We start from the raw sequence: 18,987 nt of genomic DNA, 5'->3' as shown, positions 1-18,987 counted from the left end.
TGAGGTTTCTGTGGCTGATTCAACCTGAAATAATAATGAATTGTGCATATCTCAAAGTTCTTCATCAAAAACATGTCAGTATCACGATCATCTAAATAAATATACCTGTGCTATGAGATCACGATAGTGCCCATCTCCCAGATCATTTTTTTCTAGGTGCGCAAACTCTAGAGACCCATTACTCAGGACCTTATAGCACCAATATGCAAGGAAGTTTGGGGCTGGGCCACCCTGGGCCAAGCTGACCGCCATTATTTCTCCTATAGTCCTGAATGATATACGCAAAATAATTTTTTTTTAGTATTTCCACACAGCAAACATTTGATAACAGAAAGTGAGATGTCTGAAAAAAAAAAGACTGTCCTATAGAGTATCAAAATACATACTTGAAATGACCTTTGTCCAGATCAGACAAATAATACTTTGGTGCTCCCCCCTCAAAAAAAAAAAAACGGCCTTCAATGCCTCCAATCATTTCTTAAATGAAAAAAATGGTTATAACAATTCTGCATGACTTGTAAAGGTTTATCAGCTACACCAACCATTCCTGTTTGAAACCCAGCTCTGCTTCAGATCATAGTTCTACTAATCAGCTGATGAGTAAATTCAGATGTTAAAAATAGAGAAACTTTAAAAACATGCAGTGATTGGGAAACTCCAGAAACGTTTGGAAAAACACTGATCTACACAATTGCTGAATATATTTTTAATTCATGTAATGCAATCATGCCTGTCAGAAACTCCTTGCTCAGTGCCCCTGTGTCTACTCCAGCTTCACCTATAAAGGCAACTTTCAGTTTGTTAATGGGAGATGATTTTTTTTGCCTTTGCCACTGCAGAAGACCCCTCTCCAGCATATTTTGTCTCGGTACGGTGATGTCAAATCTGTGGCCTTCTGTAATTACTGCCGCACTGATGCTTTTGAGAACATGTTCATGGCTAAGTAAGAATTAAAACAAAACACTTTACAATAAGGTTCATTAGTTAATGTATAAACTAACATGAACCATGAGCAATACATTTGTTACTCTATTTACTAATCTTCGCTAACGTTAGTTAATAACAATACAGATGTTCACTGTTAGTTCACAGTGCATTAACTAATGTTAACAAGATTTTAATAATGAATTAGTAAATGTTGAATTTAAAAAAAGATTAATAAACACTGTATAAGTGCAGTTCATTATTAGTTCATGTTAACTAATGTAGTTAACTAATGAACCTTATTGTAAAGTGTTACCAATACTATTAACTACTGTAATAAATGTAAAATTGTATGTCCAAGTTAAAAATGCAAAAAATAGTCATACCTTTCAATTTTACAGCCAAATGGTTCAAAAACATCTTCCAGATCAGAATTCTGTGCTTGGGAATTCTCCAAACTGCATCAAACACATGTACAACAGATTAAAAATACTGACTACTAAAATAAGCTAAATCTATTTTGTCAGGAAAATGTAATTGTAATTTGAGAGTTAAGTTACCTTTCACCGCATAAACTTTTAAATAATCCATTGGAAAATTTAGACACAGTGGACAGGCAGCCTAAAAACACAATGCAATCATCAGCCAATAAAACTAATTACTACTAGAAAAAAAAAAAAGACAAATATCACTTATAAAGTGCATAATGTTTTCGATGTTAAAATACTTGCATTGTCATATGTAGAGACCACTACATATATATATATATATATATAAGAAATTAATTGGCTGATTTCTTTGCTAACAGTACACATTATCTCTTTAGTGCAAATGAAATATTATTATTGCTATGTTTGTTTTAAGTGACCGGTCCATCCACACATAACGAACGAGTAAGTTTTCCTAAAAATGTCATTACCCTTCCAGAACTAGTGGTATCATCCTCAGTGGACAGTTCAATGGTACTGCATGACTTAACATGCATAGCCAAGATTTGCAGTGGCATGGACAAGCTGCAGTTTTGGCAGGTTGCTTTTGGCATTTTTTGGAATTCCAGTGCATCTGAAGGAAGAGGCATTATATCTAGTTCTTCTTGAAGAGGAACTATAAACATAGTAATCTTTCCACCTCCACTTGATGATTTTAAATACTGGGCATTATAGCCATCAGCTTCTAGTGGGACAATCATCAGTTTTCGCTGGTCCGATCCACCTTTAAAGACAACAAATTTAACTAGATTAATAAAGTTTGTGTACAAACTATGAGGTTAACTTGAGAAAGCCTAGCCTGAAAGTCTGAAGTTTGATAGACAGACAGATAGATAGATCCAAGAAGATTAAATTGCACTTCAGAAGGTTGGCGTTATCAATGTCTGATGACTGATAAGGTTATAACAAAATACTACTGAGGTTCGTATTGTCACACAATAAAAATATACTGTAAATTGTGTTCACATATGCAAGTTTAGAATACACATCTATATTTAGATATTTATTCTAATGTTAATTACCAAGAGCCTTGTACAGGAGCCACCCTCCAGTCAGTTTCACAAGTTTTGGATAGTGTTCCATCAGTTGCCTTGTTATCTGCACAAAAACTGATTTCTGGGTAACTAAAACATTCAGTAATACTCTTACATTTATTTCAAAAGCAGACATACTGAACATGAATGTTAAGAATTAATAGAATGTTAACAGTACATTACAACTTTTTAATATACTAAAATTAATCTGCATACATTAGACCCTGAGAATGTGTTATAATCTAAAATAGAATTTACAATGGAATGCAAACAATACTGTAGTAAAATAGATTTTAAAATGAAACCTTCATTTTGATCAAGCTCACTTATTATGTACTTTTCTAATTTACCTCAGAGTGGTCAGCATCTTCGGATAGTTTGTACGCCTTCCCATTCCAGCAAGAAAAAGTGTAAAATCGTCTGATGGTTTTGGTGTCTTTTCCACATTTTTATTCACAAGATAGAACTGCATGGAAAGAGTCCTGCTGCTGGTGTTGACCACTTTACAGGGAGATCGAAACCTTTTTCGTCCCTTTTGAGATCCCTTTAAAAAATACCCTGGGAATGATCTGTTAAATTCAAAACATTCTATATACAGTTTACTCATTGAATAATATCATGCAATTTTAATAGCATAACAAACGAGATTAACGAATGAGATAACACAAAAGATTAACAGATATTAATTTATACATGATAAAATGAGTGCTTAAATATCATAGTATTCATGTAAAAAATTGGAAGGATTCTTAGGCTGATTTGGCTATTGCTACCGGAATGGTGAGTCCATTAAAACTCATTCAGTCATCAATCTCATGTTTCCATTTTATTTTCTCAACCAGTAGGAGTAGACATTTCCATAGTTACAAGTGCTGGCAATTGTTGGTTTCTGATTACCCATAAGCAAAGTAGAAACAATTAGTATAAACAAACATTAGCACAAATCACATTACACATAAATCAAAGGAACTTACTTTGTCACCAACACAACAATTCCACACAGGCCATGTATGAGTAAAGAGACTGCTTCTCACACACACACAAACACATTGAGACTGAGGCTTGATTAGTAAGAGACCACATGTGTTCTTATCAGGACTCAGTCAACCAATCAGATCACAACAGAATTTTCTACAGCTGCCCCCAAATATGTTAACATTTGTATACAAGAAAATTTATACTACTGTGCTATCGCCTTCATCAGTAAATTCAGGAAGAACAGTTAGACGGCTGACAGGACGAATTACATGCTTCCCTTCACTGAAAATTTCAGCAACTCTTCTTTTCCCATCAGAACTTGGAAAAGTCTTGCTGACAGTCCCTACAGGCCAGCGTCCATGAGGAAGCTGGGGGTCCACAATCATGACCTTCGTAGAAGGCGCAATAAGATTGCCATCAAGTTTCCACTTTTGACGAATCTGAAGATTAGGAAGATAATCCTTAATGAAACTGGCCCAGAATCGATCAGCAAGAACTTGACTGTGTCTCCACTTTCTACGGGGAAGAAGCTCCGAATCTGCATACATCACTTGTGGGAGGGATGCATCTCGCCGCCCCATCAGTAGAATATTTGGAGTAATGGGATCCAGGTCTGAAATATTCGAAGACACATAGCTAAGAGGTTTTGAGTTTAACAACTCTTCAATTTCAACAAGCACTGTATATATAACTTCCTCCGAGACCACTTGTGCTCCCAGAACTACTTGTAATGCTGTCTTAACCCTTTAGGCGCCAGGGTTTTTTTGGAAAAATGCTGGATTTTGACTTCAAGATTTCAAAAGCTTGTGGCTTGAAAGGGCTTAAAGATAGAGATCTAATGTAAATTAGAAAAATGTTGGGCATGACCGAAAGTTTATGTGGGGTGTAAATATACTCATCTAATTTGCATAGAATGACGTCATCAGGGGCGGCCCTCCTGAATGTCATAATATTCAGGAAATAATAGATATTGAATTGATGTTTGAACCTATTAGTTTTTTTTTGTCTTTTTATCATTACAAATGATCAGAAAAGAGGAAACCAACAATAAAACAGGAGAAAGTCCTAAATTATTACTATATTACTGTACTATATAGTAGTAAAACACATGTGAACAAGTAGCCTACTTTTTGATCTGTTCATCAGTAATATTCAGGAAATAATAGATATTGTACCCGCACGCTATGAACTGAACTGCTTCCGCATCAATGACAAGAAAGCTCACTTGCTCTGCTATTTCCTCGAACACTTTGAATAGGAAGGTGGCGTAATTTTGGTCTAGAATCGAAGTACTACATGTCTGCCATCTAGTGGTAGGGAATACAAATGAGATATTACACCATATTAGGAACTACAGTCTATTTGATTAAGTATGACGTCTTGTCGCAATTTTGCGACTTTGGCGCTAAGAGGGTTAACATACCGTATCTCTCTTTCCCAAGTACCTCCAAAATGGGGCGAGTATGGTGGATTGAAGGAGAATTTAATTTGTTGGAGGGCAAGCATCTCCTGAAATGAGGGACTAAGTTGAGAAAATGCCTTCCGAAGTTCTCCTTCTCCCTTGAAATTAGTCCCTTGATCAGACAATATTTCATAGGGCCGACCTCTACGAGCTGCAAATCTTCGAAAGGCCAGAAGAAAACTATCTGTATCCATACCAGAAAGTAGTTCCAAATGAATACACCGTGTTGTCTGTCATTTAAATATAATGCCCCACCTTTTCTCATGTCGGCGACCTACTTTAATGCTTAAGGGCCCAAAACAATCCATACCCGTCGACCAAAAGGGAGGCTTATACAATCGAAGTCTGGAAATTGGTAGATCAGCCATTCTGGGGACTGAAGGCATGCCTTTCCACTTTCTACACTCAAGACATGACCTCTGAATTTTCTTTATTAACTGTCGCCCTCTCAGAACCCAGTATTTCCGACGAAGCTGGGCGAACACTCTTTGTGGTCCTGGATGACACAAAATTGAATCAAAGTCAGCAACCAAAAGTTTGGTAACATGACTCTTAGGGTCTAAGACAATTGGATAAATAGCTTCAAAATCCAAATCTTCACTTTGACGGAGTCGTCCAACCACTCTTATCAGCTCTGCCACTGGATCATACTCAGGTGCCAAGTGAACTAAACGGCTGTGTCGGGGAACTTCATTACCATCTTTAATCAGTTTATATTCCTCAGGGAAATCCTCCATCTGGGCTTGACGCAGGAGATACAATTCTGCTTGTGTTTGATAAGGTTTGGTGTCATCTCCAGAATCCAAAGAGAGGGTTTCAACTGTCGCCGTAATCAACTCTTACCAGGTATTAAATTGAAGCAAATCAAAACATGGAAAGTTTGCTGGTGTCTGATTAAGTCCACAGAACAGAGGTTTTCTGAGTTCAGTACCGACCTCATCGGGACTTGATGCTGGAGATTTTGGCCATTGCTGAGAGTTCAAGTATAAAAAGGTTGGTCCTTGAAACCAAGAACTTGTAGCAGACAATTCAGAAAGCTTCTTGCCTCGAGTGATGCCATCTGCTGGATTGCTTACAGTGTCAACATATCTCCATTGATCCGGTCTAGTATATTCAAGAATCTCTGTAACGCGATTTGCCACAAAAGATCTTGTACTGGCAGGATTCAGACTGGATCCAGGTCAACACAGTTGTAGAATCAGACCATAGTGTCACTGTTTCAATAGCCAAGGTGAGTTCCTGTTGCAACAAGTTGGCTAGCTGAGCCCCCGGCACACAATTCTAAACGAGGAATAGAAACAGTCTTCTTTGGTGCTACCCTTGAGCGAGCCATAACAAGAGAAACAGAAATCTCACCATCTCCATTAATCAGACGCATGTAGGCAACTGAACCATACGCCCTTTCTGATGCGTCCCCGAATATATGAAGCTATCTGCTGACTGGATCTTCCCAGTTCTTTCTTGGACCATACCATCGAGGTACTTGGATTTTAACCAGATCTGGTAACTCTCCTTCCCACGCAATCCAGGCGGCCTTGATTCCTTCTGGGATATCTGGATCATCCCATTCTCTAGTAGGCTTCGTCCATAACTGTTGCAGAAGAACTTTAGCACGTGTCGTGAATGGAATGATAAAACCCAGTGGATCATACTGATGAGCGAGTATTCGATATAGAACACGTAACGTTAGAACAGCATACTCCACTGGACGATGCTTATAGCTCAAGATATCCTGCAAACAGTGCCAACTTAATCCAAGTGTACTCTCGCACGGATCTGTGCAGTCACGGCTCAACCATAGATCAGTGTCTACTGAACGCGCATCAGCTGGTAGATAATCTACCACAGAGATCTGATTGCTGGCCCATTGCCGAATCTCAAACCCACCTTCCACTAACAAAGAACGCAGGTTCATAAGCATCTCTTTTGCTTCTTGATTATTTGGAAAGCTTTGCAAGCAATTATCCACATAAAAGGAATGCAGAACAGAGGACTTGACATCTTGAAATTCGGCAGGAAGGTTTTGCACACAATTATGGAGAGCATACGTAGCGCAACAAGGGCTACAAGTAGCACCAAATGGCAAAACCTGCCATTCATAAACATCAGCGGCGTCATTTCTTCTCATATTTCGCCATAAGAAACGTAACAGCGATGAATCAGAAGGCAAGAGGTGGATTTGATGGAACATAGACCGGATGTCTCCACTGATAGCGACTGGATGTTCTCTAAACCGTAGTAGGACTCCAATCAAAGAAGGGCCCAGCACTGGTCCAGGTAACAAATATGCATTCAAACTCTCACCTTGATACTGATAGGAACAATTGAATACCACACGATGCTTGCCATTATGTTCCACAAGATGGTGGGGAATGTACCAAGCTTCCTCACCTAATCCAATCTCATTGGACTTCAGTTTCTTCACACATCCAGCCTCAATGAGTTTCTGAATCTCTTGCTCATAAATAACTGCATGATCTGGATCCTTAGACAGTTGTCTCTCCAGTCGACGCAAAGCTGGCATTACCGCCTCGGGGGATCCTTTAAGAACTGGTGCATTATTAGCTCGGAGTAAAGGAGTCACATATCTCTTGATTCCATTAATTTCTTCACACTTTGTTTCCCGTTCCAAGCACTCGAGAGTCTCCTTATCTTGTTTAGAACGCAGGGCATGCTTCGGAGTCTGAGAGAAAGGAAGTACATCAACTTGCCATAGCTTCTCCACATCCTTATGCAACTGATCCATGGAGAGGGAAGCTTGGAAGAAACACTGTGTGGTCGAGTCAAGCTTCTTACCCAAAAAAGTTGGTCCCTGCAATGTCCACCCCAAACGAGTATGCAAAGCAGCTGGACTTCCAGGAGGACCGAAACGTACTCGCTCTTTGGAACAAAGAAGGTGAGGATGATCAGCTCCCACTAATAACAGAGGTTTAACCTTCTGAAACTCCTCCAGAGGGATGCCTCTTAGATGTTGATAGCGTCGCTGGAGGATCTGCACTGGGTAAGTCTGTTCAGGTAAATCAAGCCTTTGAGCAGTAAAGGCTTCGCATATTTTGTATTTACTCTGCTTATTGACAGCTGGCGAAATTGAGAAAGAAACAGTAGCACCTTCAATTTTCTCTGAGCCTTGTCAGATGGTTCGAATTACTAATGACTCTGCCGCCCCATGAAGACCTAAAAATTCTGCCGCAGAAGACATAAGCATGGTCCTTAACTGAACTGTCATCTAATATGGCATACGTTTCCAGAGTCTTTCCTTGGTGGCTCAGAACTACCTTCACAATTTTCAAAAGAACAGAGTTAATGCCACTTGGTCTGCTCAAATAAAATACCCCAGAATCTGGCTTGTGTGCATTTACTTCATGCAATATTCCTAAGTGACGATTCTGACACACTGGACATTTTCTTTGCAGGTTGCAGTTGAATGATTTATGGGCCCAACCACATCTCCAACAACGGTTGTTGACAGCAATCCACTTCCGTTTAGCTACTGTATCAAAGCTCTGGAATTCAGGGCAATGACTAAGATGGTGATCAGTGCAGCTGCAATATGCACAAGATGGTTTACTGCCCTTATTCCTTTCCTGTGGTCTGATAATTTCACTGTTAGCAATTTTAGTTTTCCTTCTCTGAGTGGGTACATTCACCTCTGGACTTACCCCATGAAGGAAAGCAGCTGTTTGAAATTGGGACTTGGTATGCCTCCCTTCTCTTGTCTGGGACTTCACATCTCTAGATTGTTCAAACACTTGGATAGCCAGATTCTGACATTCTGATTCTTCTTCCAACCAAACAGAGAAATTTACCAAGTCATAAGGTTCATCTGGTCGAGTAGTTTTAGCATATCTTGCAAAACTGGCGACCTGCTGTGCTGGAAGCTTACCAAGCAATTGATGGACATGTGATGCACAAAATAACTCTTTTGCTCCTTCATGATCCCAGGACTGGAGCATGCCAACAAGAGCTTGAACTCGTACAGCAAATTGACCAAACCCAACAGGATCTCCTGAACGTACAGCTGGCAAGTTCTTAATAGCAGCAATCTCCCGAAGCACCAACTGATGGGGTTGACCATACCTTTTCTGGAGAGCCTTCAAAGCAGTAGTGTAAAGCTGGGAATGATGGGCATAAGCCAAGGCTAAATGTCGGGCTGCATCAAACTTTAAATGATCCAGAAGAATATGATACTTATATTGCTCAGTTTCCTCTAGGGGCATCAGATTCCTCAAAGGCATGTTCAGCATGGCAAACTCATGAGGATCATCACTCTTAAGATATGGAAATGAAAGTCTTTCAATAAAGGCTGACCTTAAGGGCTGTAAAGCAGGCATCATTGTTTGAGGCACAGTCGCTGCAGTCGGAATGGACATATGCTGATCAGTTACCATCGGCTGTAATCCAGTTCGAAAGACTGCAGATGTTTGATTCATATCTCTTTGCTGCTCTTGAGATACTGAAGCAGTGATATCTCTGGATGTCAAAGGATTCTGAGCAGACAGACTGGACGGATTATCTTGCTGCTCCATAGCAGTCCTAGATTTATGTTGCAAGGAAATTTGATGAGGATAACCAAAAGATGCATAGGGAAATCCAACTGATAGATCTCTAGGAGGCAATATTGCAACTCTTGAAGTATCACAATTAAGTTGAGCATGTTGGCCATATTATGGATATAATACTGGATAATGAAAATCAGGCAGATGTGGAGGCCTTAATCTTCCACTTGGATAGAAGGGTGGCCAACTTGGATTCATCCATGGTTGACTGGGCATATAAAATGCATTTCCCTGCATTTGATCAGGAGGCAAAAGGCTTTGATCCCTTCCTACATGACGATCATGATCAGTCTGGTAATAACTGGGATTAATTTGATAATGACTGACTGAAGATAGCCATGGAAGTCCATTACGTTGCTGTGTCAAGTTTGCACTCATTAAATTTGAATCCAGTGCAGATTGTGGCCTGAGGTTTTCTGAGGAAGGAACGGATGGTCTAATAGTTACACCTGAATTAGAAGGCTGCAGATATTGTGTCTCCAATAGCCCTGTAGTTGTAAGTGCAGTAGAAATAGGCATTGAAGAGACAGATGGGATATCCTGGGATGTAGGCAGAGTAATTTGTCCACCAAGCTTTGGTGATGTAGGAAACACATTTCCCTGTGTTTACAAGTGTCTAAACAAGACGTAAGAGAGGAGCAGAAAGTATCAGTAGCACTGTTAACATCAAGAGATGATAAGTGTTCAGGGGAAGGAAGCAAAGATGAAACCATAGCAGATAGCCAGGAGGGTGAGAGAGAGCGTAGGTTACGTCGAAAAGTGACATGTTTAGGGGTATGTGTTGTGTCAGGAACCATGTTGAGGTTAAGAGTGAGGAGGAAGTGATCCGAGGTGTGCAGTGGAATAACCAGCACATGACCAGTGGAGCAGTGTCGTGTGTAAATAAGGTCCAGTTGGTTGCCTGATTTGTGAGCAGTCGTAGTTTATACTCGCTTGAGATCAAAAGAGGCAAGCAGTGGAAGTCTGCAGCCTGAGGTTTATCTAGATGGATGTTGAAGTCTCCAAGCATAACTAGGGGAGTACCATCCTCAGGAAAGTTTGAGAGCAGCACATCTAATTATTCCACAAAGTTACCTAGTGGTGCTGGGGGTCGATAAACAACTATAAAATGGATTTTAAGAGGGTGGGTAAAGAAGTAATAAAACCTGTTTTGTTTACAGCAGACTGGCAATTCCAGAGACCAATAGAAAAAGAAAGTAGTGTATTAGTAGACATAGGCAAAGTGAGCAGGTTGTTAGGATTGCGCTGCCTATAGCATGCATGCATGGTTTGCGAGTGGTAGTGATAGTAGGGATCTGGAAACACATAGTAAGAATGGAACGAATGAAAACAGAAGGGGAACAAGTAGTAGGAAAGAGAATGATTCAGAAGCGATACTTATGTGCCTTGCTGGTGTCCCTGTTCGGTGGAGTCGAACAGTAGAGTCGATGGTCTTTACACGAGGAGCACTTCACACGAGGACTGCCGCGGTATACTAAGCTTTTTATATTCGTCTAACAAAACTCAAATTAAATTCAGCTGGACACACTTTCCTGTTAATCACAACAAATGGCCAAGCAAAGCACATGACACTGACAAGGTATGCGATACAGTACGAGACCAAATGCGATTTCAGCACGTCTCCACACACCAAACAAAACAAGCGTTTCCTAGCAACGACAACTGCGCTAAACACTGAGACAAGAAATAAATACACTTAAGAGCTGCTTTTAACTTCTGCTGATTGACTGCTTCTCTCAAAGAGTATTTCTTTACACTGTGTTTTGCTGGCGCTTGAACACACTTTCCTGTTAATCACAACAAATGGCCAAGCAAAGTGCACGACACTGACAAGGTTCGCGATACAGTACGAGACCAAACGCGATTTCAGCACGTCTCCATACATGTACTGTCCTGTGGCAGTTTGAAACTTTTAGGGTATTTTTGGTGCAACAACACTGCAGATAAAAATAAAAGTCTTGTTATTGTTATGTTTTGTGGAAGAAACTAACTACTGCTACTGCTATTGCTATTGAATGGCTTTTTAAATCAAACTCACAAAGCAAATTAGCCTGAAACATTCAGGATATTGCAACAAAATAAAACTCACTGACAGCAAAATTATTATGTCAAGGCACTGTGTAATACACATATATTATATATACAGATATTTTAATGTTACATGTTGTTGAGCTAGCAGATTTAGAACTATCAGCATTTCAACAACTTATGCTGTTTATGTAGTATAACCTTAGAATCGATAAATATTTCAAATTTTAGCATTTATGAAAGGTACTAATGCTTTTTTATATAACTTTTTAAATCAGTTTATAACTCTTTCTGTCATTTACACAAATATTTTTTTCTTTGACTAAATTATATATAAAAAACATAAAAAAAATTGCAATGTTAATATAGACACGCTGCTTTATTTCTCAATAGGACTTACATGCTGTTTTTCCCATTACATGTTGCTTTGTATTTTGGTCAGATTTGAACAGAATAATATAACATTTAGGTGCAAATATGCAGAATAATAAACCAAAACATGAGGCTAAAATGGCAAATATCTCCACAGCTACATTAAATTTTCCAGGAGAACTGACATAAGCTGGTATAAAAGTGATCCATACAGCACAGACTATGAGCATACCGAATGCGATGAATTTGGCCAATATAACCCAGAACAGCCCAGAAACCTATAGTAGAACCAGCCTGCACTCAAGAATGACCTTTTCCTTATAATATTTCATATTTTTGTGAGAAAATGGGGGAGATATTGTTAGCCAAAGCAAACAGATAAGAACCTGTATAAGTGTAAAAGCAAGAACACTGAGTCGTTGTTGTGCAACCCCAAACCATTTCATGACATTACTTCCCGGAAGTGTAGCCTTGAAGGCCATTAACACCACTACTGTTTTTACCAGAACACAGGAGATACAGAGGAATACCCAAATGCTGTGTGACGCAACATACAGGACCACTCTCACACACAGAGCGAGGCCGGTGAAGTAAGTGATAATGCACGACACCTGTGCCACTCACCGGTCTCGAGTCCCACGGAGGAGCTCTGGAAGAATAAAAGTAGGAGTGACGACAGTGCAAGACGAGAGAGCTCCTAAAATCATAATTTGAGCCATTCAAAAATCTCTTAAATTCACACTGTGAAAACATTAAACAATAATAAAGCATAGTAACTAAATAAACATAACAATATGTTAGAAAAGTAAACACTATTTGCATTCAGCTTAAAATAAATAAATAAAATATATACACTAAGAAAAAAAACAGTCATGCTTGAAACACCTTGATATCCTAGATGTTTTAATAGTTTGCTGTTATAAAATACATTTATAAATATAAAGCATTTTCATTTTAAATGTCTGTTTGTTTTAAAAATCTGATCTGATCTAATGCTTTCCATGTAACAAATTTGGAGCATGATAGAAGCTGTGGTTTTTGTGCAAACTCAAATGAAGGTAATGTTTCTTTACTGCGTATTGCAAAAAGTGCTCCAATGATTATTTTTCCATCCTTGAAAAGCCATTATTCGGCAAAAAGTGTTTCCAGCAAGTTAGGAAGTTGATGGACAAGCAGGAACATAGAAAGAAAGAGAAGAATCCTAAAGATTAAGCTCAACTGTGCTTACCAAATGTAAATAACCTGATACAGTATTTGCATTTTTATAGATGTAATTAGTACGAATGAATGATTGTAAATGTAGCCAATAACCTTTTCATTTATGAAATACATAGATCCTCCACAAAATCAAATGCATTTCTTGATCCAGTGATTCTGGAGAAAAAGCATTTTGTGTCATACTAGGTGGAAAGTGCTTTCACCCTTATGAGTATGAAATCAGTTGTAGGTTTAGAAATTTGTGCATGAAATGAAGTGCTTACTTTACATTTCTGGTTGAGAAATTCATCTGGCTTTTCTCTTTCTGTGCATGAAAGTCATTAAAGTGTAACTAACTAACTAACTTAATAAAAAAAAAAAAACTTGCATAAATCATCAAAATGAGACCAGTAACATGCTTTAAGAAAATACGTCAAAGCATGTACATTTTTATTCCATGTCAATTTTTATGTAATTTCACATATACAATGTTTCACAATAATTTCACCCCGTCTTTACAGATTAAGAGTCTGGGTGACATCCCTGATAGTGTTTTTTTTTTTTTTTTTTTTTAAACACGTTACTAGTGTCACTCGGTCTGTATATTTCTACTTATGGAACATCAGTTTCACCAAATACCACAGCCATTATTGTACATGCTTTAGTTAATTTATGTTTTGATTATTCTAACTCACTCCAATTTGGGTTACTTCTCAAACCCATAAACTTCAGTTGCTTTCAATATTCAGCCCACATAATTACTAGAACTTATTCCACTGAGCACATCTCTCCTGTCCTTTATCAGTTACATTGGCTTCTTGTTAAATATCGTGTAGAGTATAAGGTTCTGCTTTTTTCTTTTTGAAACAACTCTCTGCACCCTCATATCTCTATGGTTTAATTACTTGCAATTAATAGTGCGGACAGTCTGCCTGAAAAGATCTAATTTGAGAAAGAAATCTGATTTGCCTGCAGTCTGAACATAGCCAGATCTTCCTCATCTGTTTCTCTAGGTATGTCTTCTGGTTGTTTAACCACTATGGGGTTCAGAGCGTTCAGCTGTGCTGCTCCTCATCTCTGGAACTCTTCCACTATTTGTACTGTACAGTTAAGTCATTGCCTTCTTACTTTTGTCTTACTTTTTGTCATCAAAAAAACTCATCTTTTTAAATGAGCTTTTCCAGATTCATTTTAATTTATGGATTATCTTAATGTTGAATGGATGTTGCTTTGATTGTATTGCTGCCTTGTATTTTGAGTGTTTAGAAAAGCGCCTCTAAATAAAAAGAATTGTTGTTGTTGTTGTTGTTGATAATGTGTAAATGTGAACCAATCATGTATATTCAACATCATTTTATTTGTTGACATTACTAAAGCTGTAGTTCCCTGCATGATTTGCATGGAATTTGACAGGATTAAAAATATAAGTATTATTACATAGTTTTTAGGATTTATGATCATTTAAATTACACTGGGTTACCACTGTGGTGAAAACTGTAGCTTTTGCTTAGGCTGAGGACAGCTGCATACAGAGGATGTTTATGTTGTTTAACTAGCATTTAGCATGTTAATACATGCTCACTAACAGTTTGTTATTTAGTTTAATTCAGTGATGTAACAAAAATATATATTAAATTAATTAAATCCTTTGAGGGTACCATAAAAAAACATTGTGAGGCTGCTTAATTAGAACACTCAAAAAACTTTTTTCCATGTTGCTTAAGTTACGTGAATAAATTTATGTTAGCGTAAATTTATTGATTCATGTGGAACGAATGTACAACATAAGTCCAACATACTTTTTCAGTGTGTTTGTCTTTTTTTTCCCTATGATATTTTTAATGCCTAATATTAAATAATTATACCCCATTGAACAGTCAATTGCATCATGTGTTTTGTTAATTTTCTTTGCGGTTTAGACAATTTCACCACATGTAGTTAATGAGACTAATATGGTGTATCTTCCATCTGGGGTTTAATTAAAGCATTACTTATTTGTGTTTTTCTATGTTTGTGAAATTTGCTCCCAGGGGAGCATGTTTTCCATGTTAATATAGACATGTTGTTTTAAATTCTCAGTAGGCCTTGAGGGCTAAGGACGTAGATGCTGTTTTTCCCATCACGTGTTGCTTTGTATTTTGTTCAGGCTTGAGCAAGATAATATGGCATTTAGGTGCAAAAATGCAAAATAGTAAACCAAAGCTTGAAGCTAAAATAGCAAATATCTCCACAGCTACAGTAAATTTTCCAGGGGAACTGACATAAGCTGGTATAAATGTGATCCATACAGCACAGAATATAAGCATACTGAATGTGATGAATTTAGCTTCATTGAAATTATCAGGCAGTGTGCGAGCCAGAAAAGCAAGAATGAAGCACAAGAGAGCAAGAAGGCTAATGTAACTGAGCACAGCCCAGAAACCTATAGTAGAACCCAGACTGCACTCAAGAATTATCTTTTCCTTATAATATTTCATATTTTTGTAAGGAAATGGAGGAGATATTGTTAACCAAAGCACACAGATAAGAACCTGTATAAGTGTAAAGGCAAGAACACTGAGTCGTTGTTGTGCAGGCCCAAACCATTTCATGACATTACTTCCTGGAAGTGTAGCCTTGAAGGCCATTAACACCACTATTGTTTTCCCCAGAACACAGGAGATACAGAGGACAAAAGTGATTCCAAACGCTGTGTGACGCAACATACAGGACCACTCAGTGGGTCGACCAATGAAAGTAAGTGAACAGAGAAAACATAGAGTCAATGAGAAGAGCAGCAGGAAGCTCAGTTCTGAGTTGTTGGCTTTTACTATGGGGGTGTCCTTATTGTTGTAAAACAGGATGGCCACCAGCACAGTTATTCCTACTCCAAACAGTGAGAAAAAGACTAGCACTATACCCATAATTTCTGTGAATGACAGAAACTCTACAGCCTTTAAAACACATTTATTTTTCTCAGCATTAGACCAGTATTCCCCTGAACACCCTTTGCAGTTAATTGAATCTGGAAAGGAAGTTGTGATCATTATAGTTAGAGACAAAAAAAGTCATTCATGAAATCCTTTGATAAGAAACTGCATCCTTAACAGTAAAAAAAAAAAGGGGGAAAAAAAGAAAATAATAAATTTTCTTTGAAACTGTGAGATGGGCTGTAGGTTACCTGTCTCATTACTGATTTCTCCTTCTGCACATGGAATACAGTCATAACAGCAGACAGGTCTTCCTTTCTGTGCAGCCTTCCTAGTGCCTGGAGGACAGCTCTCACTGCACACAGATCTTGGTTTCTACATGGGGAAAAAATGCATTATCAGAAATAAATACATCACGCAGTTCACTGTGTACAAAATATTGCATTTTTGAAGCATAAATGTGTAACAGGGGAATTAGTAAGTTAATTTTGTTTGTAATTGCTTCTCTTAAAAAAAAACCTTGAAAGTGTTTTAGAAATTGAACATAATGTCAACATTTTAATGTTTCTGTTTTTAATTTTGTCCTCAAAATTAACTTTTTTAATATTATGTTGCTTTGATTTAAACAAATACTAGGATAAAAAGGTTATTGCCATTTACCTCCAGCTGTCCTCCAGTCCAGATTATGTTTTCAATATTAAGGTCTAAGTTCTGGTAGGTAGGCAGTGAGGCATCATAGTATCCCACTGATTTAAACTGGAATGATCCATCTGAGTCCCGCTGCCAGTTTACAACTTCATACAAGGCCACTACGCCACCAGTACTGTCAAACCACACACGATCTCCTGTCTTTATGGCAAAATTGATCTTTTTCAGAGCCTCAACCACCTAGGGGGAAAAATGTTTTGACATTTTGACATTTTGACACATTATTCCCTCTTTTTATCCCATTGTAATTCATCTTTCTTTTATCTTTTACCTGATGTGGTTGTATTGTCAGGCCTTTCTCACAACCTTCTTGTTCTTTGCACTTAAGTAGACTGTGTAGTGAATGAGCCACAGCATAAACTGCTTTGTAGACATTGCTTGAATATCTGTGTTCAGTAACATCTTCATTGTAATTTTTCAGTGCAAGCAGCTCCTCATATCTGCTGCAACTTAATGCATATTGAGAATAATTCCCCTCACTCTCTGAGCATGGAAAAGCTGTGTCCCAGAATGGTTTTATAGCATATTCTGCAAACCCTTCAATGTTATTTTTTTTCACTGCAAACCCCAGTGACCCTCCCATTGCATGAAAACTGTTTGGAGTGAAATAAGTATTTGCAGTTATCCATGGCTCCACACCGATCATTTGGAAGCCTGTTATATTCTGAATACTCAGTTGCTCAATAAGTAAACCCATCTCAACAAATGAAACAAATGCAACAATCACTTTTGCAGTGCCTTTTTGTATAGTGTCTACCACTTTTTTGAGTTTTTCTGGCTCTGTTCGGTAGAATTTCACAGAATACTCCACACAAATCCCCTCTTCTTGGACTGTTTTCAGAAATATGGCCATTCCATTGTTTCCATAGTCATTGTCGCTGTTCACAGCTCCCACCCAAGACCAGCCTAAGTGCTTGACTATGGATGCAAGTGCTCTGCTCTGGTGATAATCACTAGAAATAGTCCTGAAGAATGAAGGGTAATCTTTCCTGTTACTGAGACATTCACAAGATGATGAGTGACTTATCTGAAAAAATAAAATAAAATAAATAAATATATATATATATATATATATATATATATATATATTATATATATATATATATATAAAGAAAAAAGAGCAGTGATACAGTCATCAGCATGGTGATTATGTCAAACATTTATTATTACTGCCCTTTACCACTGGAATCTTAAAAGGTCCTGTTGTTCTGGACAGAATCACTGTGGCAGAAGTCTCTGATTCTCCTATAATAGCATGTAAAGGAGATTGTCCATTGCAAATGTTTCCTGGTCCAAAGTCCTGACCATTCATCAGTCCCATTATTGCAGTCATGGTAGACAGTCTTGAACCACATGTGTCATAAATTATGTAGCCAATCGAAATATTTGGGAGCAAACTTTCACTTCTATTAATCTCCTGAATGGCAAAGATCATAGTTTGAGCCAGCCGGAAATCTCTCAGATTCACACTGTGGAAGCATAAAACCAGTAAATAGCAACTAAATGAATAAACATACATACAGTAAGGTAAATAATTATATTTATTTTTGTTTTCATATATTGGTTCTTCTTGAAACATTATAATGGTTTAGATGTGCAATGTCTTTTTTTATTATTATTTATTAAGTAAAATACTCTTGTTTAAAGAAGCTAAATGCGCTTAATTTAGTTTTTTCCCCCCCTGGAAACAAGACTAAATATCTTAAGTCATTTGGCTTATCTAGTAAAAGTATCTTGATTTAAGAATTATTAGATATTTTGACTAGAAACAAAACTAAAAAATACTAAGTAAGATGAGCCATTTTCTGGAGTGTATTTTATAAATCAGTTTATATAAAATACTTTATATCTGCTCTAATGTTTTACAAAATTTCAAACATATCAAACCTGGAGCATGATAGAGGCTGAGGTTTTTGAGTAAACTTAAACGAAGGTAATGTTTCTTTTCTGTGGATTGCAAAAATTCCTCCAATAGTTACGTCTCCATCCTTGGAAAATAGCGGGTAATTAGGGTCTCCCATTATTCGGCAAAGAGTGTTTTCCACCTTAGTATGAAGGTGATGGAAAAGCAGGACTGTGTAAAGAAAGAGAAGCATCCCAAAGTTTGAGCTCAAATGCACATGACAAGTGCAAAGGAGCTGATACAATATTTGCAATTTTATAGACATAATTAATATGGATGAATGATTTTTGAGTGTAGTCAATTACCTCATAGGGTAAGCAATAGTCAAGTCAAGCAGGAGTGGATAGACCAGTCAAGTAAAAACAAGTTTTGTTTTAAAATATCAGAAATAAGTAAATTATGAATATTGTAATATTGATTTGTTACTG

At 37.7% G+C, this 18,987-nt stretch overlaps 1 protein-coding gene across 1 annotated transcript; it reads right to left on the bottom strand.

Annotated features, from left to right (window-relative positions):
- Positions 1–15,114: 15,114 nt before the first annotated feature.
- LOC107565485 (extracellular calcium-sensing receptor-like) lies at positions 15,115–18,764 on the bottom strand. Its single transcript, XM_016250725.1, has 6 exons — positions 18,544–18,764; positions 17,837–18,125; positions 16,928–17,683; positions 16,609–16,836; positions 16,200–16,323; positions 15,115–16,043 (listed from the first exon to the last, which is right to left on the bottom strand). Exons 1-6 carry the CDS (start codon positions 18,750–18,752, stop codon positions 15,115–15,117), a joined length of 2,535 nt encoding a protein of 844 aa, XP_016106211.1. The 5' UTR covers positions 18,753–18,764.
- Between the last annotated feature and the right edge of the window lie 223 nt (positions 18,765–18,987).

Source organism: Sinocyclocheilus grahami, unplaced genomic scaffold (genome assembly GCF_001515645.1).
Source record: "Sinocyclocheilus grahami isolate Dianchi unplaced genomic scaffold, SAMN03320097.WGS_v1.1 scaffold1004.1, whole genome shotgun sequence".
NCBI lineage: Eukaryota > Metazoa > Chordata > Actinopteri > Cypriniformes > Cyprinidae > Sinocyclocheilus > Sinocyclocheilus grahami.
Note: the sequence above shows the minus strand (reverse complement) of the source record. Positions and strands in the feature narration are given on the sequence as shown.